The sequence below is a fragment of the Desmodus rotundus genome, chromosome 1, assembly GCF_022682495.2.
Source record: "Desmodus rotundus isolate HL8 chromosome 1, HLdesRot8A.1, whole genome shotgun sequence".
Lineage (NCBI taxonomy): Eukaryota > Metazoa > Chordata > Mammalia > Chiroptera > Phyllostomidae > Desmodus > Desmodus rotundus.
In genome coordinates, this window is record NC_071387.1 from 635,573 (window position 1) to 659,747 (window position 24,175).

Sequence of the window (24,175 nt, forward strand, 5' to 3'; positions counted from 1 at the left end):
CTCCGGGGGGGAGACTGCTTTTATTAAAACCCTCCCTCCTGCCACGGGGCTTCTCAGGGCTGATGTCGCCGCGGCCACGGGGCTCCTCACACACGATGGCCGGCCGGGACCACGAAGCATTTGGGAAAGATGCCGACGTGGCCGTCACAGTGGCCCTCCAGCCATGCCTGGTCCACTGCAGGGGACAGGGCGTGATGCCACGTCCGCTCACAGACCCCGCCTGCCCCGCTGGCCCCAGCAGGTGACTGGGAGAGGGCACTGCCTGCCCCACCGCCACATAGGACATCCATGATGTCCCCCGGCTGCGGGTCCAGGTCCTCAGGCCGCTGGGCAGAGTAGCTGTGCTGGGCCACCACTTGGCAGAGGACAGGCCGGCCACCTACTGCCTATGGCAGAGGGACACTGCAGGGCCAGCCGGCACCAGAGGGCCCGGGGCCTCCCCCAAGGCCGCCCCACGCAGGCCCAGGCCCTGGCTCCCCGAGGCTCACCCGGCACTGGAGCTGCAGCCCCGCGGGGCCAGAAGCCACATCCCACCAGGCCCTCTGCAGCACCTGCTCCTCAGGCAGGGGGACCCAGCGCCCGTTGTCCCCGGGCTCTCGGTAACTGTAAAGAGACCCATCGGTGTGAGCAGCAAGGGGCTGCCAGCCTGCGTGGGCCTGGGCTGTGGGGCGGCTGAGGACCCCGGACACCCGCTGGTGAGGCCGCCCCTCTTCCAGCTGCAGCCCTGGCGCTCCCTCCCAGGGCTGAGAGGTGCCCACCTGAGCTGCCCGCACTGAGCCTGGGCAGGGAGGGCCTCGCTCAGCAGGGCCCTCAGGCTGGGCAGGCTGGCTCCTCTCGGGGCCTCCAGGGCCAGGGTGAAGGCACACTGCACTGTGACGGCCACCGAGTGTGTGCGGTCCCCTGCGGCCACTCCCTGGGGCCAGGCAGAAGGGTGGCAGGTCTCCGAAGCTCTAGACCTTCATGGCCATGGTGGGCTTTGGGCCCAGGGGCTGGGGTTGCGGTGAGGTCAGGGACTGGGAGGGTGGGAGGAGCTGGGGCTAAGGGACTGTACAGCTTCCTCAGCTGGGACCCCCGGGGCCACGCAGAGGGACAGGGCCTGGTCTTGGGGCCCCTCATTCCTGGGGAGTAAGGACCTCTTACCCCAGCACCCACAGGGTCTTCAGAGGGCTTAGGGTCTGGCTGCCCAGCTGCCAGCTGCCCTGCCAAGGGGAATAGAGCAGAGGCCATCACCCCCAAGGGGAACATTTTGGAGGACCTGCCAGAACGACCTGCCCACATGGAGGCCTGAGGCTGCCAGCTTCCTCGTCAGGAACCAGAGAGCCTGCTCTCAGCAACCCGTCCCCCCAAGCCTACTCCCACCCAGCACAGTGGGCAGGAGGCCCTTACCTACAGGAGCCTGCTGGCCAACCTGCTCCAGGTGGGGTCTCTGCAAGGGAAGCCACGGGTGGGGCCGGGGTGGTGGGAGCTTCAGGGAGCAAGTGCCGGTGACTCTCTTTTCCCTCCCGTCTTTGATAAACTGAAGGTGAAACTGAACTGCCTTCTCCGTGCACGGCAGGAAGTGAGGCCCAGGTCCCTTCTTCCTCAGCCAAACCCCAGTGCCTGGGATGACCCATGTCCAGGACGGGAGGCAGGGTGACAGGGCCTGACTGAGGCGGGGATGGCCCACAGCAGGGACATGAGGGCTGCAGGCCAGGCCCCTGGAGAGCCTGTCGGGGACGCCAGAGCTCTGTCTCCCAGTGGGCAAGGAGGCTGCCTGCTCTGCCTGAGACCCTTGTAGTGCCCGGCTGTGGCCACTGGTCCCCACACTCAGCCTGGAGTTGGGGGTCCTCCTGGTACTTCGACCCCTGTCCCCCGCCCAGCTCACTCACCTGCTCACTCACGGAGGCGAGTGCTCGGTGGTCAGCCTGCCCTGCCCGGCCAGATCCGACCTCCGTGACTGCGTTGGGGGGTGTCCTGATGCCGAGAGGCATGCTGGCTCTACAGGGGCCCGTGTCGTGGGCCCTGGGGGCAGGACACCCCGTCCTCAAGGCTCACTTCCCCCTGGTGCAGCCCACCCAGCTGCCCCCTCAGGCAAGGGCTCTACAAAAGGTGGGCTTCAGGGGAGCCCTGAGTGCAGACGTGGGGTGGGAGGGACAGGTAAGGGGCCTGCCCCCCACCCTGTGTGACCTTGAACGCCTCCAGTGGCAGCTGCCCCCTCTCCAAGGCCTGGGTGTGGTGGTGGGGGGCTTGCTCAGGGCAGACACAGCCCAGCCTGTGCCCCATCCCAGGCACCTTACGCCCGCCATCCCACTCTGCTGCCTGGAGCCCACCAAGGCCTGAGCGGTGGTCCCAGGGGAGCAGCACAGGCCCAGGACAGAGGACGCCCTGGGCCTCTGCACAGACAAGGCCACGGGAAGGGCTGAGAGGCTGGACGCCCATGGCATGGGGGGCTTTGGCCGGTTTCAACCTGAAAAGGGGACGTTGCAGTCCTGGCCTGTGGCTGGGAGTGGCCACACCGGGTGTGCAGGCTCCGTTTCCCACACAGGGGAGGCAAGCACGCAGAGGGGTGGCTCCGCTTCCTACCTCGGGCCAGCCCTGGGCCTAGCTCCTCCACCCTGGTCCAGAACCTGCGGGCACAGAGCAACATCCTGCTTGGTGCTCAGACGCCCATGGGTGAGGGGCGGGGCAGGGGGACTGGCGGTGCTCCCCCAGGCAAGACTGTGTGATGTTCACAGACTGCCCCACGGGTCGGAACAGCCACCCCCAGTGCCCAATCAGAGGAATGCTGGGGAGTCCAGGGAGGGCTCAGAGCAGGTGCGGCATCTCCCCGCTTCCACAGGGGCTTCTCAGCGCTCTGACCGGCAAAACACCGGGCGAGGAGGCTGGGCCGAGGGGTGGCGTCCACCCACCTGGGGCTGCTGAGGCCCAATGCCAGAGGCCACCACCACCTGGTGAGGGACAGCAGAGGGACAGCTGGGTAGGAGGGGCCCAACCACACCCCCAGGGGCCCTGTGATGTCTGCTCCCCAGCCCTGGATGCCTGCCCACACCCCGAGCCTCCTATCTGCTGGGCCGGGCTGCCCCGGCCCCAGGCTGCCAGACCACCCAAGGGCCAGCCACATGGGGAGACACACTGGATAGAGGAAAATACCTGCACTCATCGTTTTGACTTATTTTCATGGTACAAATTTTAAAATATTTTTGCTTCCTAGGAAGTCTTCTACTATGAAAAGTAGACTCAAATGTGATAGGTTAATGCCACCCAGAGCCCCTCCTCACCCAGCTGGCTGGCCTCTGCCAGGGGACCTGGCAAAGGGCCGTGGTGTTCGTGACACCTGCTCTCACCCGGGGCTGCACACGGTCACACACAGCATGCTGGCCCTTGGTGACCTCGGGGTGTCCAGCTGGCCCAAGGCCACCAGCCCAAAACCAAAGTGACTTTTTCTTTGACTATACAGGGACCCACTTGCCCGCCTGCGCCCTGCCCTTGGGGCAAGCTGCTCCCAATGTCCTATGATGGCGGTGCTGCTGGCCTGACACAAGTGGGCACAATGCAGCCAGGTCCGCCTAGTGCGGCTGCCCCTGCTCTTGAGCTCTGAGGGGGCTGCTGAGGCTGGCAGAGCTGTGGCAGCGGTGGCAGGCAGGGCAGCACCTGGGGCCCCTGCTCTGTCCCCTGGTTCTGCGGTCCCAGGTCTCTGAGCCCCATTTGGGAACGTGCCCCCAGCCCTGTGCCCACTGTCCACCCACAAGGGCATGTGCGAGACACGCACCAGACCCTGCCTGTCCCTGAGAGCTCAGCACAGGCCTGACCACCTGCCCTTCTCTGGCCGCTGGGCCCTCGGGTCCCCGCGCCTGGAGCCTGAGAAGCAAGAAGCTGCCCCCTTACCTTGGCCTTGCCCAGGAAATCCATGGGCTCCAGGTGCTCCAGGTGCCGCCTGGGGGGCCGGAAGACCTCACCCCTGGGGACACTCCGCGGCTGCAGGGGACCCTGTTCCTGGAGGGAGGCCCGGCCCATGCCGACTCCGCATCTGGCTGCCCGCACCTGCCACAGCCCCTGAGCTCCGGAGCAGATGGGGTCGCTTGGGGCCCCAGCCTCTCCCCACAGGCCGTGGAAAGCACTCGCCACACCTGGGCACAAGGGCCATCTCGCCCTGGAAGTTTCTTCGTCTCACGTAGGGGTCTGTACGTGTGTGGGCGCTGGGCCCCGTGAGCAGCTCTGGGTCAGCTCAGGAGCCTGGGGGCAGCAGCCGGCCTGGCTCTCCTTGCCCACCCCTCACCTGAACTTGGGCCAGGGCAGCATCCAGGTCACCGCGGGCACTTCCAGGGCCCTTGGAGATGGCTTCCTCCAGGCTGCAGGCGGCCTCGGCCCAGAGCCCCAGCCCGCACTGCGCCGCCGCCACGTTGAACAGCACCTGGGGCCAGGTGAAAGGAGGGCAGCGGCCAGGGCCCGCTTGGTGCCACCTCTGGGCCCCATAGCTGCTGGGGCTCTTCTGGGGGCCCAGCCGTGCGAAGTCTGCCTGGCTCAGGGGGTTCGTAGCCCGGGATGCCCCCCACCCCGTAGTCCGTCACTCTGGCCCATCTCCCCTCTCTAGGGGGCCCTCTGGCCTGTCACCCCCATTCTGTACCTGGCCCATCCCCTCCATGGCCCCTTCCTCTGGTCTGGGATGTGGCCCTTCCCTGTCCTGTCACCCCCCCCCATGTGAAGGGACGTCTGGTGGACACGTGGGGTTGGGTTATAGCTGTTGGCAGCAGGGACCAGTCGGGGACAGTGGGCTCTGTCCCTGTGGCCTACAGGGGACACCACGCTCCTGGAGCCAGCTGGCCACCCTCTAGGGACACAGTAACAGGGCCCAGGGGGAGTCACCTGTGTTGCTCAGTGCCCTGGGCTAGGGGACACAGGGGGGCTGTGGACCCGCCCCTGACGGGCCTTCCTCCACAATTCCCAGAAGGCTCCACAGCAGTGTGTTTCTGGGAGTATTTGGGGGTTCTCCCCAGTGCCCTTCCCTCAGTGTCCACACTGTCCCTTAGCTAGGCCACCTTCTCCCACCCACCTCTCCTGGCTGGAAGAGATTCTGGCATCCCCACCCCACCAGGGCCCAGGCCCCAGCCTCCTCCGAGTGGGGGAGTAACAGGAGGGGGCGGGGGCACCCTGGCCAGAGGGAGTTTCTGTCCACATAGCCTGACCTGTGACAGTAACAGACGACAGGACCTAGAGGAGGGGGTTTACAAGAACCAAGGACCTAAAGGACCACTCGGGCCACCCACACCTGGACAGCGTCCCCGGAGGCGCCCCTGGACTACCTCCCAGGCCTGCAGCTTGAAGCGCAGGCCCAGCTGCGTGTAGTCGATGGCGGCGTTCCCCCGCAGCTGGACCAGGGCCAGCTGGAAGTCAGACAGGGCCTCCTGGGACCTGCGGGCAGCCGGAGGCCGGGGGACCTCAGTGGGGAAAGGGGCCCAGCTCTGTCCCCACTTCCCCCCACCTAGAGCTCCAGGGACACCTGCTGGGGGCAGTGGTGATTACTCAAGCCCCCACAAAGTTCTCAAGGGGTCAGTGCGAAGATGTGGCTACGTCTCGAGTGTGGGGTGGTGCCTAGCTCTGACCCAGCTCTGCATTCTGGGCATCTCCCTCCCCTGCCCCTGTCTGCACCCCAGACCCCCTTTGGTACCCCAGCTGTGCCCTGGTCATTTCCTTCCCACTTCTCAGGCCCCCCACTCCCTGCAGGCCTCCCTGCGGAGCCCTGCTGCATGCTCCCCTGCCCACCATTCACCCCCCCTCCAGAGAGGTTCCAGCTGAGCCACATGCCCAGCATGGGGCCCCCTGTGGGGCTTGTCCTGGGGGCCAGGTTTGTCTCTGGGAAGGCAGCAGTTCAGGCAGCCTGGTGAGCAGGGTGGACCCCAAGTCCCTCTGGGTCCTGAGGCACACCACTGCAGCCCTGTGCTCAGTCTCCACAGCGGTCCTGCTACAGCAGACGACGTGTTGAGGAACAAAAGAGGGGATGCCCATGGCGTGTGCACCCCACAGAGACGAGAGGCCACATGGCTCTGCCTGCATCCCACTCTTGTCCCAGAGGAGGTGGCCCACAGGAGAGGAATAGCCAGGGGCCCCTTGCTCACCTCTCCAGCTGGAAGTTGGCCACTCCTCGCTGGAAGAAGCCAATTGCCAGGTACGCATCCTTGGCCACTGCTTGGTCAAATGCCTGGGAACAAATGTGCCCATGGAATGCCAAGGTCTGTAACCCATCACCCCATGTCACAGGCGCAGTCCAGACGGATGACCAGCAATGGGGCCAAGGCGTTCCACAGGCCCTGTGAAAGTCTCCTGTGCCAGCCCAGAACCCTCAGAGCTCATGGCTGGGCGCACACGGCCATTCAGGTCCCTCCACTGCCATAACCCAAACCACCCAAGTCCCTGAGGGGCCTCATGAGGGGCTCGGAGTGCAGCAAGGTGGCATCACAAACCACTTTGTTTACCGCGAGGACAAGGAGAGAGGACAAGGGAACAGCCCCGCACACTGACGACGCTAGCTGCCTTGGGGGGAGGCCATTATGCAAGAGTTTTGTCTTTTGAGGATCCTATTTTTGGTGGCTTGTACACCGTGACACACTTCTCATCCAGCAGAATCAGGAAGAACGCCAGCGCAGCTCTTCCCGAAACCGCACTCAGAAACGACGCCGTCTGTCCCTTCCAGGGACAGAGGCCGCAGCGGGGGTGTGGTGGTGGCACTCTACCAGGTCTACCCTAGCGGGGGGCTTGTTGGACTGGATCTGACCCAAGGTTGAAGGTTCTGTGTGGCGGCCACTCGGGCTGTAAACCCTGTGTGTTTGCTGTACTGCCGGCCCCCTCACCCTGGGAGTAGCCAGCTCAAGGCTCCTGTGGAGCCCAGAGAGCACAGCACGGCCCCGGCACGCCCCTCCTCGCCCTGTGCCGCTCCCCAAAACAATGATTAATGGCAGCTGTTCCACTGCTTTTAAAAACCTCGAATTTCCAACGAATATGCTATTCAACTGTCACTTCATTGCACGGACTTCAGACAACACGAGGCTCCTCCTCTTTGGGGGAGGGGAGAACCGAGCGGGGGCATCCTCTCCCTGGGTGAGTCACACAGCCTGACACGCGCGGTTTCTGCAGAACCACCCGGTGTCCACTGATCGGACACCCTTCCTCAGACAGCAAATAAACAGAAAAGGTTACTGAGCACCGTGGGTTCGTATGGGTGGTCAGAAACAGCGGCGGGCCCCCCGTCCCTTCTGGTCCAGGAGTTTGGGAGACACTGACATGGATATTGCTCCACGTCACCTCCTCTTCTTCATTTGCCCAGTTTTCATCGACCACGTGAAGGACCTAGGAACCAGCCTCTTTCCAGAGGTTGGGGCCTGTGCAGCGCGGGGGGGGGGGGGTACACCAAGCCTTAAAGGGCAGAGAGCGACTCTGTACTGCCCCTTGGGCGGAGCCAGACATGCAGGCGCTGTGCATCCCTGTGCTCCTGGTTCTATTTTAGGGAGCAGATTGGGAGACAGGGGAGCCCTCACATCTGGGCTTTGGGCACAGACCTGTCTCCTCACCATCACCACAGGCATCTGCTGAAGCCCCCTGCACAAAACCCCACACCTTCAGGGACAGGTAAGCCCCTTCCCAGCCGGATCCAGCCTCAAGCTTGTTTCCAGGTATGTCAGTTTCCAGGTATGTGAGCACCCGAGCCAGGTGTATTAGCACCTCTGGGTGAGCACCCGAGCCAGTGTCCAACCGTCGTTTCCCTGTGACCATACAGTCACCGCACAGTGGAGGCAGTAGGAACCCCTGCACCCCAATGCTGGCCCTGACTCCATCAGCTCAGGACGAGGGTCCCTCGACCACAGAGCTCTCTCCTGCCTTAGGCGTTCAATGAGGCAGAACACTGGACGGACATCCCCCCGGTAACCCTCGGGAGGAAGGGCGGGGCTTACGCCTGCAGCGGGGTCTTCATCACACCGCTCTTTGGCTGGGCGCGCGGTAAGGCCCCCAGTGCCAGAGAACAGCCTCCCCCAGAGGTGGAGTCTCAGCGACCAACCCTGGGGCGCCCTGGCTCACCCGCAGCGCGGCCTCTGGGTCCCCGGCCAGCAGGTGCACGCAGCCCACGTTGAAGCACATTTTGGCGGGCCGCCCTGGGACCCCCGAGAAGAGGCGCAGGGCGCTGCCCCAGTCCCCGCACGCCACAGCCTGCACGCCCCGCTGCCAGTTGAGCACCAGGTCCCCGAGCGAGGGCATGGCGGCCTCAGCACCTGTCCGGCCGCGGCGGAAGTCGCTACTTCTGGGCCGGAGCGCAGCAGGTGGCGGGGTGGTGTCCCGTGAGGGGTCCGGTAGGATGACTGGGGGACCGAGGGCCGCGGAGCAGGGACGTCTGGATCCGGAGGTGGGCTAAGGCTGTGGTGCCCCTTCGAGGCCGGTGGGGGGTCGGGGACGGAGAACCGCTGGGCACTAGTACGCAGGCGGGGTGTTGGTGAGCGCCAGGTGCGCCACGCCTCCTGCTGGCCTAGGCGCCCCCTAGCGACAGAGCAGCCCCCAGCCCCGCCCACCGGCATGGCTCCGCCCAGGGCCCGCCCCCAACCATTGGCTCGGCCCCTCCCGGATCTGGTCCCGCCCTCGCTGCCCATCGCCCCCTGCCCTGACCACGCCCCCGACAGCAACCCAGCACCCCCCCCCCCGGGTCTGGCCACGCCCCTCTTCTGTCAGTCCCGCCCCGGACTGCCCATTTCCGTTTCAGTCCCGCCCCCTTGGACGTGAGCCGAAAAGCTCCGAAAAGCTCCGAGCGCTCGTGTTTCCCCGCCAGCCGCCCCGAGCGCGCCCGTAAGCTTCGGGCGGGGTGCTCCGGGGAAAGCCGTCCGGGTCCGCTGCTGCCGCTGCTGCCGCGGTCGGGCCAAGGTTCCGGGCGGGTCCCGCGGGCTCAGATGAGCGACCCCCGGGGAGCGGGCGGACGTTGGGCGGGCTCGAGGACGGCTGGGGCGCAGGAGGCATGGCCGCGCCGAGGGGCTGCAGGGGGCGGGGGCTCAACCCAGTGCCCTTTAGTGGCCGCTGTCGCCCCCCTCCCCTCCAGCCCGCGGGCCGAGTCTGACAGGCGCGGAGCCCTCGTCCCGCGGCCCTGCGGACTCGGCTGCGCGTGCAGCACGTCCTGGGCCACAGGCCACACATGGTCCCCACTCCAGCGGCCAGTGCGGCAGAGGGACACCAATGAGAGGGACCTGGGAGCGGGCCGGCCCAACCCCAGGAGCGGACGCTGGCCTGTTCCGGGAGCCCGACATCAACCCGCAGCCAGAGTGGAGGCCCCCGGGCTCTCTCCGGGAAGCGGGTGGTGGCAGCGACCCAGCCACACTGTTGGGGACCGTCTCTCACTTCCCCACAGCCCTCCCCAGTGCTCCTCATCTTTCCTGCAGAGATGGGGTCCCAGTGAGCAGGCGGGTTGTGGGCAGTGGGCCCTTTTGACCTTAAAAATAAATAAAAGTTATTTTACCAGCAAAAATAGATTTATGTGGAAATAGCAAAGAATTGCTATTCAGGACAAGCAAGCTATAGCAAAGGCAGCCCAACAAAACTAAAGCATATTATTTTATGGAGAAAAGGAGGAAGTTGGGAGAGGTTGTCTCCAGGGGAAGTCCACTGGAGGAAAGCTAGGGGTCAGGGAGGTGACGGGTTCTCACTGGCCCAGCCGCAGGGCAGCAGGTTTCTTACACAGCCCGCTGAGCCCGTAGCTGGTGATTCTGTCCTGGGAGGCTGTCGACAGCGCCCCCTCCTGCCTTGACTCCACTTGAAATGAGGTTTATTTCGTTTCAAGTTCAGGAGGTTCCCCAGAAAAACGGTGCAACACCTGCACCCAGAGGGAGTGATTCATGGATTTTAAGGAGTTAGCTCAAGCAGTTGTGGGGGCTGCAGACCCCGGCAGCCCTGATGCTGCGACTCAAGGCCAAGGCCTCCTGGAGGCTGAGGTCCCTCCTCCCTTGGAACCTCAGCCGTTGTAAGGCCAACTGATTGATGAGGCCCACCCACCTCATGGAGGGGAGCTGGTTACTGTCTAAATTTTAAAACATACTTTCACAGCAGCTTGGGACTGTTTCACCACCTCTCCAGGCACCATGGCCTCACCAGGCTGACACATAAAATCACCCACCACAGCCCCCAGCCCCAGAAATGCCCCTGTGGATGGCAGTGCCCTTTTCCCTGCGCCGCAGAGCATCAGGACCTCCAGGGTCCAGGGAGGCTTGTGTCCGAAATGGCTGCTGGAGCCCAGAGCTCAGCTTTCACTCAGAGGCCTGACCCGCCTTCGACGCTGGCTGCCCTCCTTCCCTGGCTGGACCTGTAGGGCAAGTGGGCTGTGGCCCGGGAGCCACTCTGCCCAGCTGTGGCTGTGTCTCCTCCACTGTGACCCTGGGCCAGCTGAGACCACGGAGTCCTTGCCAGTGGGATGGGTGACGAGTGCCTACCCAGGAGGGAGGGCTGTCATGGGAAATGACACGGGAGAGGCCTTGGAGGTGCATTCGAGGGCACCGGGCAGCCGCTCTGCTCCATGCACGTGCTCAAGCTGCTGCCCACCGGGAGCCCGCTCGCTCCCCAGCGCAGACTGAGTTCCCCACTCTCTAGTCCTTCCCAGATTCCCTGGTGTGGACGCTCCCATCAGAGGACAGGGTCACACCTCCCACACCCCCATCCTCTCTGGTCTCCCAGCAGCATCTGCTCAGGGTCACTGTCCTGTCTCGGGGTTCACAGCCTCTAAGGCTCCGACCTCCTCCAACTGTATGCTCCCCTGTTTGCTCTCGTGGTCCCCCCATCCCACCTGGGGGTCCTCGTTGCCAACTGCTGCAGCCCCCACACCCTGCATCCGAAGACCCCTCACCCACTGGGGCCTCCTGTTCCCTCCTGAGGGCGGGAGAAGCCCAGCTGCACTGACTCACCTGTTCCTCTGTCTCGGTCCTTCTTGACCTGGAGCCTCAGGGTCACAGGCAGGTCCCATCTGCCCACAGACTCCTTCCGTGGCTGGGGTCCTTCCGTCCGGTCTCCTGGGCCCCAGCTCTGCCCATCGGCTTGCAGCCCAGGTCCAGGCTCCCTGCTTCCCAGAGAGATGGAAGCAGCTGGAAGGGGACCCCGAGCATCTGCACCCAGAGACCTGCCTCCCTGAGAACATCCCTCCCTGGGGTTAGTCCTAGAGCAGACATGTCAGTCCAGGAAGTGGATGTTTGGAAATTGATTGTATCCCCACTCCAGGAAGGTGGGGTTTTTTTTCTTTCTTTTTAAACAGTGACACTTTCCAAGAAAAAGGAAAATGCCACATAGATTTTTCTCTCAAGAAATAAAAACAGCCTTGTGGCACTTGGCTCCCAAGATCAGCTTCCAGACACCTGGGCATAACCTGGGCTGTGTCTGTCACGCAAGTTCTCAGGGCACCTCCCCATCGATGACACCCTGGTGTTGCCAGCTGCTCCCTGGGGGCTCATCCCAGCGCCCGCTGCCCGCCCGGCTCACCTCTCCAAAGCCCACCACTGCAGCCCGTTTGCGGGCTGCCGACCACTAACACACCAGCTGAGCACCTTGTTGTCCCCTTACCCACCCCGTTTTGTGTGCTCTCCTCCAGCAACAGGAGGGCAGTCCAGATCAATCTCCTTTGAGCTCAGAGCTGAGATAATAGAACGAGGAGAGTTTTTATACATTCCTGCGGGCGGGGTGGGCGGTGCAGGGACCAGGAGGTAAACCCAAAAACTGTTCATAAACCCAAAAACTGTTTCTTCAAAACGATGGCTGAGACCAACTCCGACAAGACTAAGGAAAATCAGGGAAGGAGGCCGCTGGGCATAAGGGGAGGAGAGCCCACGGGCGTAGACAGTGCACCTCGCGCCCGCTGGGGTTCCGTAACAAGTGCCCGGAGTGGCCGCCTCACGTGCCTGCCACTGCTGCTGGGCTTGGGGTGGGGGTGGGGAGGGGATGAGGGGGTGTTGGGCCAGGGGGGACAGCCAACACCCTCTCCTAAAGCTGAGATGGCATTGCCGCTTATTTTAACTTTTAAAAATAACACTTGGGGGGTTCTTTCTTTCTTTTTGTCGATTTGAAAGAAAGAGGTAGATCGACCTGTTGTTCTACTTTTTCACGCCTCATTGCTTGATTCCTGTGTGAGCCCCAACTGGGGATTGAACCGCAACCTTGGAGCATCAGGGACGCTCCAGCAGCACAGCCCCCAGGCCAGGGCGGGGGTTTCTTTTTCATGAGTACAAAGTGGAGTGTGTTCCTCACATAACACTTAGAAAATGCAAACAAGAAAACAGAGAATACTGAGAACTGGCCATCTGCACCCCTCAGAGCCTGGGGGGAGGCCCAGGGGTCCACGTGTGCGTCCAGCTCAGCTCCAGCAAGGTGCCTGCAGCCCACCTGCCACAGGGCCACCTCTGGTTAGGTACAATTGGTACCACACTGGGAGGAATTTTTTATCATGTGGTTCATCAGATTTCTACCCCATTCTGTCAAACATGGCTGGTGAGAGCAGACAGGGAGTGGGAAAGCCACTAGAACCTCTGCCCCCCACACCCCCTGCAGGCCAGCACCCCCTGGGAAAGGTCCCCACCCATAACTCGGGAGGGGCTGACTCCCCTCAAGCTCCACCTGGAGCTGAAGCTCCCTTGGTCAGCCAACTGACCTTTAGCAAGGGACACCACCATCCCGGCCAGCAGTGACAGAGCGACACTTGCCCAGCCGCTCCAGAGAAGCGTGGCCTCTCTGCACTGCAGTTGACCCTGGAGCGAGCTCCGCGCAGGAGCCAGACACAAAGACTTCGTGTCCTGTGACCAAGTGCGTGGAATGTCCCCGCGCAGATCCGAGGGGGCAGGATGGGGTGGGAGGTTGCTGAAGGGCGGGCGGGCGGGCGGGGAGTGTCTGCAGGACCACAGGTTAGGGGGCGTCTCTGGGTGAGACGCTCTGGAGTTGCTGGTGGCGATGGGGGCAGACACCTGAGCACACTGAAAACGCCGAGTTCACGCTCTGAAACGGGAAGTCCTGTAGCGTGTGAGTTATAGCTCGGAGCCGCGTAACGGTCGCCGGGAAGTGTGCACACGTTTAACGCAGCCTGAAAACCGATGGGTCCGGCTCTCGAGTCAGTACCGCCGTTCGCCTGAGCGCCCATGTCCCGGGGGCCTCAGAGGCTGTGTCTAGAATCGGGGGACGGGACAGTGAGTTCCCCGGTGCCCTTGTGAGCAGCCCTGGCCACATCCAGGCTGTCTGCTCTCCCTGCACTGGCCAGCGGGTGGGCGTGGGCAGTGTGCTTTGGAGGGTCCTGGGCTTCCTGGGTGGGGAGGCCACCGGCCCTCCAGGGTCAGTCTGTCTGGCCGGCTGCTTCTCAGTCAAGACCACTGTGTCCAGCAAAGATGCGTGAGCCACACCTGTGCTTTTAAGTTTTCTAGCAGGAACATTGAAAATGTAAAAAGAAACAGGCGAGACTAATTTTACTAATTTTTACTAATTTTACTAACTTTACTAATATATTTTCTTTAACCCTAGTGTGTCGGAGATGTTGCCATTCCCACACACAAGGGCTATAAAAAATCAGGACTGAGTCCTGTGATGCCGTCCGCTATCCGTGCTGTTCGGTGCTTACCGTGGTGGCCGCTGACCGACCACGTTCTGCCTGGCTCTGCCATGTTCCTGCCGAGCGTCTGGTTGGCACCATGGGGGTAGCCGCCATCCCAGGGCCAGAGAGGGGACGGTGCCTCTGGTGAGGCACTCCAGGAAGGGGAGCCTGGAGGCCGCCAGCCCCCTCCTCACCCCCTTCATGGCCCCACCTGCCCTTGCGGTGAAGGGCGCAGGGACCTCTGGAGGGGTACACAGAGCTGGGCCCCGTGTTTGCAGAAAACAATGCAAAAGTGGTGAAGGACATGGCCGAAGGTCACTTCCCTGACCCCCTGCAAGGCGGAGGAGACTCCCTTGCGCTCTGCGGACACAGGGCAGCACTCCACCCTGCTCTCCAGGGCGGGGGCACACTGGCGGGGCGCACATGGCCAGAGCCTAGCCCTGCAGTGCCTGCCTTCCACCCCCAGCCAGAACGTGGCTTCTTGTGGGGTGCTTACATGTCTCTGTTTCTGGGTGGTTTGAAGGGTAGCTGTGGGTCAGGAGATGTCTGTCTGCCCCGCACCACACTTCCCAAACGGGGAGGCCTAGTCCCAGGCTCCGCTGCCAAGTCCCCTCCGGCTCAGGGAGCCTCTGGGAGGAGAGACCCCTGGAGGTCCTGTCCTCAGCAGACCGCCTACACTGCTTCCTCCCTTGGAAGTGAGGGGCTGGGGCTGGTTGGGAAGGTCCCCCGAAGAGAGCACCCTGCGTGTGCTCAGGAATCAGGGCTCGGGCCTCTCCGCACCAACACAGGAGCTAGGGGACAGCAGAGGACCCTCACCGTCACACACGAGGGCGGCTCCTCACCTACAGCGTGGACCCAGCCGAATGTCCAGCCAAGGGTCAGTGCACAACGCAGACATGTCCAGACAACCGAAGGCTTGTTAAACAAACGGTCCGCCCCTGCGATTTTTCTCACGAAGCCCCCAGAGGATGGGCTCCCCTAGGACCAGGAGGAAAGCCCAGAGGCGAAGAAGAAGACGTCGGTGTCAGGCAGTGCAGCGGCCCCGGGAGGGGAGGGAGGGCACCCGGGCGGCCGCCGGGCTGCAGGGCCAGAGGATGGCCATGCAGACGGGGACAGGAGGGCAGAGGCTCGAGGGGGACGTCTCCAAGCACCCGGGGGCGCTTCAGGCTTGTGTGAACACGCTGAGGGTGCGTGACGGACCTCTCCTCCACCCTCTCCCATCTGCTGTCAAGCCCAGTCAGGGGATTTTTCACTCCAGCGGTTGTCCTTTTTACTGGAGAGTTACCATTCAGTTCTGTATATTTCATTAACTTCCCTCTCTGTTTTCTCATTCTGGCCGTATTCTCCTTTAACTTTTCGAGCACATTTTTTTTATCCGTTCTTTGACCACCTAGTCGTTGGGTTAGTCTCTGCTAAATCCAATGTCTGAGCCACCTTGCAGTTGCTTTGTAAGTATTTTTCCCCTTCACGGTGGGTCATATTTTCCTTTTTTTTTTTTTTTTTTTTGCAGGTCTTCTGATTTTTATATTATGTACTGAGGACTGCAAATGACACATTGTAGACACTCTGTATTCTGTTATCCTCGGAAGAATGTTGACTTTTATCCTAGTGGGCAATTAATTTCTAGCTGGTGACCTTGAGCTGGGGGGTATGGCTTGACTTTTTTAGGGTGGACCTTTATCTTGTTGGGACTCAACCTGCAACGTGCCCCTGTGTGGATTTTACAACGAGTCCCCGTGTGGATTTTACTGGGGTTTGGTTTCAGATTTAGATCTAGGAGGCAGGTCTAGAGTGGGGCTCCCTCCAGGCGTGGTCCCAAGGAGTGGACTTTGGGGAGTCTCAGCTCGATGCCCCACGATGCCCATGGGGGTCCCGCTTTGTTCACACACACTTCTGACACGTCCTGAATAGCCCTTCCTGCCAGCGCCCTGGCCCACAGAGGTGCCACCTCCTCTGCCCAGCAGGGCACTGTGCTTGCCAGGCCCCAGGTCAGTGCTCTTGGCTGGGAGGTCACCCCCACCTTGGAGCCGGCCACTCTGGTGTCCGCCTCGGGGACTGCCCCGCCATCGGCAAGCACAGTCGTGGGTTGCCTGATGTCCGGAAGCCGGCTGCCTATGACACATGGTCTGGTTGGTGTGGCTTGCACTGGGCTGGCTGGCCGGCACCAGTCACTCCACATGTCCCTGGTGGGAGCCTGGAGCAAACTGGACAAGAAAGAGAGGGCACCGTGGTCTGTGAGCGGCTCGGCCGTGACTAGTGCTACGTGACTCCGTCCATGCCGACCTTAGGCAGTGACTCAACAGAAGACACGGCTGCCTTAGGAGGGTGCGGGTTGGGGGTACTGGGGTTCAGCGGGGCCTCTTACCTTGGAGCAGGTCAGTCACACGTAAGGCAGGGAACTCAGGCAATAAGTGTACCGTGCATCCCTTAGAAATATGGGCGTAAAATAAAAGAGAAACATGGATGTAAAAACCCAAAGAAGCAGCTGAAGGCGCCCCTGGGAGCAGCTGCTCTGGGTGGCACTCTGTCTCCCATGCCCGTGTCAGGGTCCCGGGCGCACGCGGCGGGCTGTGCTGCACTTCTGTGATCCACGCAGAGCTGCGCGTGAGCAGAAAGTCTTTACAAGGCCTCCCGTAAACAGGTCAAAGGAGGAAGAACACGATGCACCCCACAAAGGCGGGAAAGGGTCCTGTGTAGAGTGCGTGTCCACAGGAGCCTGTTGGCCACCGGGGAATGTTGCTGTGTAGCCGGCCTGGACGACCCAGAGCCGGTGTTCCCGTGCAGTGAGCTCAGGGGTCCTTGCGGCGGGCCCACCTCTGAGGTCCAGCGGGGAAGCTGAGGCTGTCCAGGCCCCCCCACACCTTCGAGACCACGGAGGTGGGCACTGCACGGCCTGCCCATCAGGGTCCGTTCTCCCTTGCATGTGGACCCCAAGAACCTAAGTGTCCCTCTTCTCTAGTTCCACCGCCTCAAGCTGCCTGCTGCCTCCCCCGGACCTGCCTGCCCTGGGGATGGACCCTGGACACCCCACTGCTGCTGCTGGAGGCCCGGCCCCTGCTGGAGACCCCACTGGTGGTGAGTGCTATTCCGTGGGTGAGTCTATGTCCCCTGCGTCCCTGCGTCCCACTGGGCTGCAGGTGGCTGGACTGGGTGTGGGGTGTGCAGGGGCGTGCATGGGGAGAGTGTGCATATGTGGGCGTGACACGTGTCTGTGTGCATGTGTGTGGTCTGTGCTCAGGGTGTGCATTTGAGGGGTGGGATTGCATGCGTGTGCAGAATGTGTAGCTTTCTGTGCCCGGGGTACACGTGTGTGCACCAGAGGGGACCCCGGGTGGGAGCGTCTGGGCACTGCTGCTCTGGGTGGGGCTGGGGCACATGGGGTGGCCTCTGGTGTGGACACGAGTGTCCTCAGGGGCGGGACACGTGGCCCCACTTGCTTGAGGACTGACATGGAGAGCTGGCTGTGACTCGGGACCCTCCACGGCGCAGGACAGGAGCCACAGAGAGGGGGCTGGGTGGGGGCGGCACAGCAGGTTCCCCCCGAGGACTGGTGCTGCGCCCACCGCGAGCCACTGTCCCCGAGCCCCTGGCTGCACACTAAGATGTTCTATCCATCTTGCCAGGCGCTGTGAGTGTGGGGGCCCCGGAACCCCACACGGCACCCCGACCCTGTTCCCGGGCCTGAGGAGGGGTGCGCAGGGGACAGCCCAGTGTCCCCACTGCCAAGGGGTGGGGGCAGAGGCCCGCTGGGGGGAGGCAGTTCCACTCTGGTGGCTGTGGTTGTGATCAGCAAGGAGTCGCCTTCCTGCTTCCACCCTGAGGACTGGTCACAAGAGTCGTAGCACGCCTGTCCCTTCTAGGCACCCTGTTCCCGATGTCCCCCTGTGGGGGGTCTGCTCTGGCCAACCAGAGACAGCAGTAGGGATCCAGGGTGTGGGGGGTTCTGGGACCCAAAGTCTCAGGGGACAGAGACCCGGGCCTTGGGGGGCAGGGCTCAGGGGTTGGGGGTAGCAAGTGGTGCCTGTGGGGCATCTTCAGGCCCCCAGGCAAGGCCCCTCCTTCTCTCAGGGCCTCTCCCTGAGCACGGGGATGGCACAGCGGGGTCTCCGAGGTGCACACACACGTGTGTGTGCTCACAAACACTCGTGCATACACACACTCACACGGGCATGCTTGCACAGACTCGTGTGCACGCTCATATACACATGCATACATGCACGCACACAGAGACACACCCTCTGGCACGCCTATACACAGAGACACGCACTCCACCCCACCGACAACCGCGCACAGACACCCACGGGCACTGTGCTTTGCACCGAGCCCCATGGCCTCCATCGGGTGAGCTACCACTTTCGCCATTGACGGCACGACATCATCCTGCCTTCATTCGGACTTTTTTCATTTGTCAGCAGGATTCTGTGGGTTTTTTGCATGAACTGAATTTGTTGGGTTTATCCCAAGGACTCTGGGATTTTTATGCTGCTGTAACTGGCACTTTTTCAGTGTTTATTTCTGTGCATCGCTATTGGGTGGGACGCGTCCGCTGCATCTCCCGCTGGGCGGCTCCAGAAGCGCTCGGTTGCCTGTGACGTCATTCGAAACAATCCCGTGAGGTTGTGTGGTGACGGCTGTCATATCTGTGAGCATTTTAAAAGCCCACCAGAGTTGGTACATTTTTGTGCAGCCAGCCGCTTTGGTATTGAAGCAGACGCAACACTTCCAGCGTATCGTGTCTTATTATTTCAAGAAAGGTAAAAGCGCAACTGAAACACAAGATTTGCGCCGTGTGTGGAGAAGGTGCTGTGGCTGACTGAACGTGTCGAAGTGGTTTGCGAAGTTTCGTTTTGCCCCAATAACCCTTTGCTGTGGGGATGCCTCATGCACGGGAAGGCGTTCGGCAGCGCCCCGGCCTCCGCACACTAGGAGCCAATCCGGGAGAGAGCCGATGTACTCAAAGTGCCCAAATCAATAACGTTATTGGTGAAAATGAAAACTGTCTTTTGTTTGACAGAAAAACACTAAGTGGACTTTGTGGCCCACCCGACAGTTGGCAGGGGCGCTGCCGGGCTGGTGGAGCACTGTGCCGAGCTCACTGATTAATTCCAATAACCTGCCTGTGGGTTCGCTATGGCTTTCCTCATAATTTGCCATTTTGTCAGTGACTCACAATGCTTTTGTTTTTATTTTTAAAGACTTTTTTGGCAGCAATTTTAGATCTACAGCAAAATTAAGGAGGTGCAGAGATTTCCCATAGGCCCCCCAACCTCTGCACCCCTGACAGCCTCCCCTGAATCAACCCCTCCAGGGCAGCCTGTGTGTTCCAGCTGGGAGCCTGTTGCCGACTGAAGTGGTGTCGACCCAGGTGTCCTGTCCCCAAAAAGGGTTTCTTCGGGAAAAGAAGAGGCTTACGTGCAGACGTGGGGGCCAGGACGGAGGGGCATTCATGAGAGGAAGCAGGGCAAGGGACTCGAGGTCCACCACAGGCAGCCCCCCATGGGGTTTCACCACTCCCGGAGTGTCTGGGCCGGTTGTGTTTGCTCAAAGTCAATTAGTCCCTATCACTGGTGACACGTCGTTGTCACCCGGGCCCACGACGGCAGACACCAGGGTCAGGCGTGGTGCCCCAGGTTCTGTGCATTTGGACAAAGGTCTGATGACCTGTGTCCACTCTCCCAGCCTCGCATGAGTCCTTCCACTGCCCGGAAGTCCCCGAGTCTCCGCAGTCCAGCCTTTTCCAAGGTGCTGCAGAGCTGGAGTCACACAGGGTGTGGCCTTGTCCCTGTGGCTTCTGTCCCTCAGCCACGTGTGCGCCAGGCCCCTGGAGGTCATTCCTAGGCCGAGTGCAGCCCCACAGTCAGGTTGGGCCCAGGGCGCTGCCAGAACCGCTGCGTCTCCGGCGGCCCTTCGGGGCTCTTCCTGGTTTCCGCTGCATGGGCACCGCTCGGGGTTCTGTATTTTGGGGTGTTTGTGGCCGCCTTCTGTCCAGTCAAGGAGGTTCTCTCACCTCAGTTTTCCGAGTTGTTTCTTAAATGGTGGCAGCAGCTCGTGTGTGAGCTGAGCATCCTCAACCTGCGGCAAGGACGGCCCATCCCCGGGTCCCCAGATGAGCCACAGTGACGGACGTCTGGCTGTTCACTCAGTGTCCAGACTGTCCTGCGAGTCCCTCCTTCTCCCACACCGCAGGTTGAAGGTCAGAGCTTAGAGGTCAGCCCTCTAACCCCTGGTGTCTCATCTGGGTCTCTGCATCTGTGTCCTGGGTGCTGCTCTCCAGGGCTCGGCTGGGCTGTCCCCCACCTGGGGGCCTCCCTGCTAGGTCCCATCAAGTGCAGGGGCCTGGCATGTAGCTGTCCACCCCTCAGTTCTTGGGGAGATTGACTGGCCCCCGATCCCCAGATCTGAGTGGGGAAGTCCATTAGGAACCTCCCCTCTCACGTGCAGGTCCTGACTCTGGCCCCTGACCCCACTGTGTGAGGGCCTGGCTGGACCTGAGTCAGAGCCAGGGGCTCTTCCACCTCCCTGAGGGGCCAGGGGCGAATCAGGGATGGGGCGGGGGTGGCAGGTGAGGATGGTGAAGCTGGCAGGGCTGGGCTGAGGCACAGAGGGTGGGAGGCCTTAGGGTGGGGGCTGCGAGGTGCGGTGGGGACGGGGCAGGCCCTCCGAGGCAGCCAGGGGTGCTGGTGGCTGTGGGTGACTCAGAGGTGGGTGCCCGGGCCCCTGGCCTCACAGGTAGCGGCAGCCTTTCCAGACCAGCTGACCCTCCTCAGTGTTAACCTTGGACCTGGTTCAGGGTGCCATCCTCATCCACCGTGGGGGTGCCCCTGACCTCCGCTGGGCCTGGTGTCGTGATTCTGGGATCCCAACCTGTGGATGGCAACCACAGGACAGGCCTGGGGAAGGGACTGTGGAGCTCTGGCTGGAGAGGGCCTGGGAGGCCCGGGCACAGGGTGGAGTCTGTGTGAGCCCCAGCATCCCTAGGTGTGGCCCGAGGGCTCTGCGTGGCCCAGCCCACCATGCAGCTCTGCGTGGCCCTGTCCCCCCCAGGCTGGGACGTGCATGTGTTCCTGCCGGCCCTGCAAGCACTATGGACTACTCGGGAGCTGCGGCAGGTAAGCAGGGGGCCCTGGGTGCCTGGCTGCGGACCTCTGTGGGCTGTCCTGTCTGGGTGTCCTGGTGGACACAGGCTCCAGAGTTCTGGAGTGAGCAGGAGGGGCCGCCACCAGCTTCTGCCCACAGCAGTAGACCTGGTGGGCTAGGGCCACCTGTGTGCTGGGCAGGGCCAGGGCTCCCACTGGCCACACCGAGGGAGGGCCTTGTCCACAGCAGCCTCTCCCACGGCAGGCACTTGCACAGCCTGTCTGACCATGGGGGCCCCCGTGTGTCCGGCAGGAGGAGGTGGCCCTGGCAGGGCCCTGTGGCAGCTGTGTCCCCAGGCCGTGTCCCATCACGGCCTTGCCTTGTGGGCCCCAGGGTGGGGGGCGGTATGGGGGGCACTGGCACTACCCGGTGCTCAGCCTGCCCTATGTGTTACACCCTGAGGCCGCAGACGAGCGTGGGGGCCCTGGCTCTGGGAGGACACCGAAGTCAGTGCTGCCCCGGCCACCAGCCCTTGAGCAGCTGGAGGGACAAGACCTGTCCTTGGCATTGACCTCAGCCCGAGTGAGGACCGGTGGGGGCCTGGGGGTGCCTCCTAGGTCTCAGCCTACTCCCTGGCTCCCACCTGGCAGTCTGGTGTAGGGGGCCTGCCATCTGGACACCAGGTCACAGGCTCCTGGGCTGTCACTTCTGTCTGCGTGGAGGGACAGGCTGGGGCCTCCCCCGCCGAGGATCCGGGCCGCCTGGCGCTGGCCCGGTGCCACCCGTCTGCGGCCCACATGTGGGCCTGGGGCAGCCTTCTGGCCATCAGCTGGAGAAACTGGATGTTGTTGCAAAAGCCAGAAACGCTTTGGGCTTTAAATTGTTCCATCCCGCAGCTCTGAGGTTGGGTGTAGGGAGCGTGACCAGTGGCTGTGCTGGACGGTGTGACCAGGTTTCCGGTGTCTGAGGCAGGCCGCGCCCAGTCCCGGGGGCCCGTGGCTTCCGTGAGCCTTTGTGTCTGGCGTCTGGTGTCCACAGGTAGGGGAGAGCGTGTTCCCCGGTCCCATCCTCTGAAAGCAGGTGGCAGCAGGACTTGTGGGCTCCGTGTGCTCGACTGGAAGTGCTGTCGGTTCTGCCTGGCGGGTGGAGAAGACCTGACCAGGCCCCGGGCTCCTCAGCGGTCGCGGCCCATTCAGAACCGCCTCTGGTTTTCTTCCTCCAGGAACCTTCTGTTTCACGGGCTCCGAGGTTCCACAGATAGGTGGGACTGTGGGGCTCCAGCCCTGGCGGTGGCGGTGGCGAGGTCCCCATGCACTCTGCGTCCCGCCCCGTTCCCGCGGCTGCTCTGGCAGCTCTTGGGTTGTGCTGCTCAGCCCCACGTTTCTCTGTGCTCCAGTCACTGACTGCAGTCTGTCTGTCTTTCCCAATCGTCACCAACGGTCCTGTGCCTCCAGCTTTGATGGGACTCCCGCGGTCCCCCACCCCTAACCACTCTCTGACCGTCACCGCCTCCTCGCTGGGCACAGGGCAGTGTTTCCACGCAGACACGGGCCCTCCTTGTTTCTGGCCGTGAAGGTGGCGTCCGTGGGCCCTTGTTGGTGGACGAGAGGCTTGTTCTGTGTGCGTCTGAGCAGATGTTCCGAGTGCCCTTCCTCGGTGGGCAGGTGTACTCTAAGCTCCTGCCTTATGGGGACACTTGTCACCTCCACTCAGAGCTCACTCTCCAGAGGTGGCCCGGGGTTCAAACCAGCAGACAGCGCCATGCTGCCCAGTGTCCAAGCTTGGACATTCGCAGTACCTCGGGGCCCAGTAGCGGAGTGGGGGTGCAGGGGTGGTCTGCAGGACAGGCTTGGCACGTGTCCAGGATCCCCCCGGGGTTCAGGGTGCCAGGGGACGTGGCTGTGGCTCTGGGATTGAGGGAACAAATGGCCCAGGGTGTCCTGGCAGCCGACAAGGGGCCAGCTGAGTGAGAGCAGTGGGCATACAGGTGCACGGTAACCCAAGGCTGCCAGGACCCCAATAGGACAGGGCCCGGGAACTGGAGGCTGAGCCTGGAGGACATGCTTGGGCGTCAGGGTGGACGTGCAATGTGGCTGCTGGTCCCTGAACTCAGAGCTCACACCAACGGCTCTGCTTGGGGCCCCGCAGGGACGTGGCCGCAGGGTGTTTCCCTGACTGGACCACTGACTCGGGCAGAGCAGAGCCAGGGCCCCACTGACCCGGCCTCTGCACCTGCTGCACCTGTGTGGCCCCTGGGAGGGCACAGCTTTAAAGCAGGTCATGACGGACGGCGCAGCCCCCACCCGACTCAGAAGATGGGGTCGTGCGTGCAATTCAGGAGGTAGAGAAGTTCCACCAAAGGCACTTTCCAGTCCAGGTTTTTCTTTCTCCTGTTCCTGGAGCTGCTCGGCCCGCTCACTGTCACCCTTTGCGAAGTGCCAGCCCCGTGTCCTGTGCCTGCTGTGAGGCAGCCTGGCCACAGACAGGGGGATGGGGCACCGCCCCTGTCTGACCTTTGGTCTCTATGGGACTGTCAGTCTCTCTGGGACCACCAGCACGCACAGCAGCGCCGCCTGGCCTGGCGGACAGGAACAAGGAGGACCTCAGTGCAGGAGATGCCATGGTGGCCGGATGTGGCCTGGTGGCCACTGTTCTGCTGTGTGACTGACTCACTTTAACGTCGCTGAGCGGGAACCGGCTAGAGGGAGGGTTCGGGTGATGCAAGCCTCTTTGTCCCCGCAGCTCAAGGCGGAGGCCTGGCGGGGCTTTGCTGCCCTGGACGACCCTCGGGCCAGCCTCCTGGACCTGCTGGAGGGCAGCAGGGCCTGGCGGGGGAAGGGTCCCACCCTGGAAGCCTGGGTCACCCGCGAGCTGGAGCTCTGGCTGCAGGCACAGCACCCCCCAGGGCCTGCCCAGGTGAGCCCCACCCTCAGTCCTACTGGCCAGGCTCCCTCCCACCCTGCCCACCCATCTCAGCCCTGTGGGCTCCAAGCTCTTCAGTCCCCAGGGTTGCCTGTGGTGCTGGCGGTGGGGCACTTGGCCTCAGGACTGGCCACTGCACCTCAGCCTGTGGGCTTGACCCCCAGCCTCCTGAGAGCCACACGTGTCCCTCACCGGTGTCCCCCAACTCTGGGCCTCCCCTGCCCAGCTCCAGGCCCTTGGCCACAGGATGCCACTGCCAGCTGAGACCGGGTCTCGGGACTTGCAGGGCAGCCCAGGGCTGCAGCAGCTGCAGGCCCGCGCGTTCAGAGTCCTGACTGAGAGCCCCCTGGTCTCGTGGAGCCTCTGGTCAGCATCTTCCAGCTGCGGGACGCAGGCCAGGCCCCTGCTGGCCCACATCCACCGGCTCCACCAGGAGGGCAAATTCACGGAAGTGAGTGTGAGCTCCCTGTGTTGGAGGCCCCCTTCCAGGGTGGGGGGATGAGGTGGGCCCAGGGACACTCCTTCCGATTCTCAGGCTGTGGCTCCTGTCTGCTTGTGGGGTCTGTCGGGGGCCCGAGAGGAGTCTGGGCTCCCCAGGTCCAACCAGAAGTATCCTCATTG

General features: G+C 62.7%; 2 protein-coding genes across 7 annotated transcripts in view; one reads left to right on the forward strand and one right to left on the reverse strand.

Annotated features, from left to right (window-relative positions):
* Positions 1-76: 76 nt before the first annotated feature.
* NOXA1 (NADPH oxidase activator 1) lies at positions 77-8,629 on the reverse strand. 2 transcript variants are annotated; one of them, XM_024562459.4, is made up of 13 exons: positions 8,047-8,357; positions 6,093-6,175; positions 5,280-5,388; positions 4,256-4,390; positions 3,865-4,032; positions 2,889-2,927; positions 2,563-2,606; positions 1,869-2,001; positions 1,387-1,426; positions 1,141-1,199; positions 759-913; positions 489-603; positions 77-386 (listed from the first exon to the last, which is right to left on the reverse strand). In XM_024562459.4, the coding sequence occupies exons 1-13, from the start codon at positions 8,221-8,223 to the stop codon at positions 87-89; spliced, it is 1,557 nt and encodes a 518-aa protein (XP_024418227.1). In that variant the 5' UTR covers positions 8,224-8,357; the 3' UTR covers positions 77-86. The 2 variants fall into 2 exon arrangements, with proteins under 2 accessions (XP_024418227.1, XP_053774492.1); XM_053918517.2 differs by lacking the exons at positions 77-386; positions 489-603; positions 759-913; ... (2 more) ...; positions 2,889-2,927; positions 3,865-4,032 and adding an exon at positions 5,740-5,935 and having other exon boundaries at positions 1,727-2,446; positions 8,047-8,629.
* A 218-nt stretch (positions 8,630-8,847) lies between these two features.
* EXD3 (exonuclease 3'-5' domain containing 3) overlaps positions 8,848-24,175 on the forward strand; it is a 51,358-nt gene continuing 36,030 nt past the window's right edge. For 3 of the 5 annotated variants that reach the window (XM_053918539.1, XM_053918543.1, XM_053918540.1), the window contains exons 1-5: positions 8,848-8,901; positions 16,513-16,630; positions 20,600-20,664; positions 23,375-23,548; positions 23,841-24,005. In XM_053918539.1, coding sequence (XP_053774514.1) covers positions 16,567-16,630; positions 20,600-20,664; positions 23,375-23,548; positions 23,841-24,005 — 468 coding nt within the window. In that variant the 5' untranslated portion in view covers positions 8,848-8,901; positions 16,513-16,566. The remainder of the gene's footprint in view (positions 8,902-16,512; positions 16,631-20,599; positions 20,665-23,374; positions 23,549-23,840; positions 24,006-24,175) is intronic. The other 2 variants (XM_053918545.1, XM_053918548.1) reach the window with 1 other exon arrangement.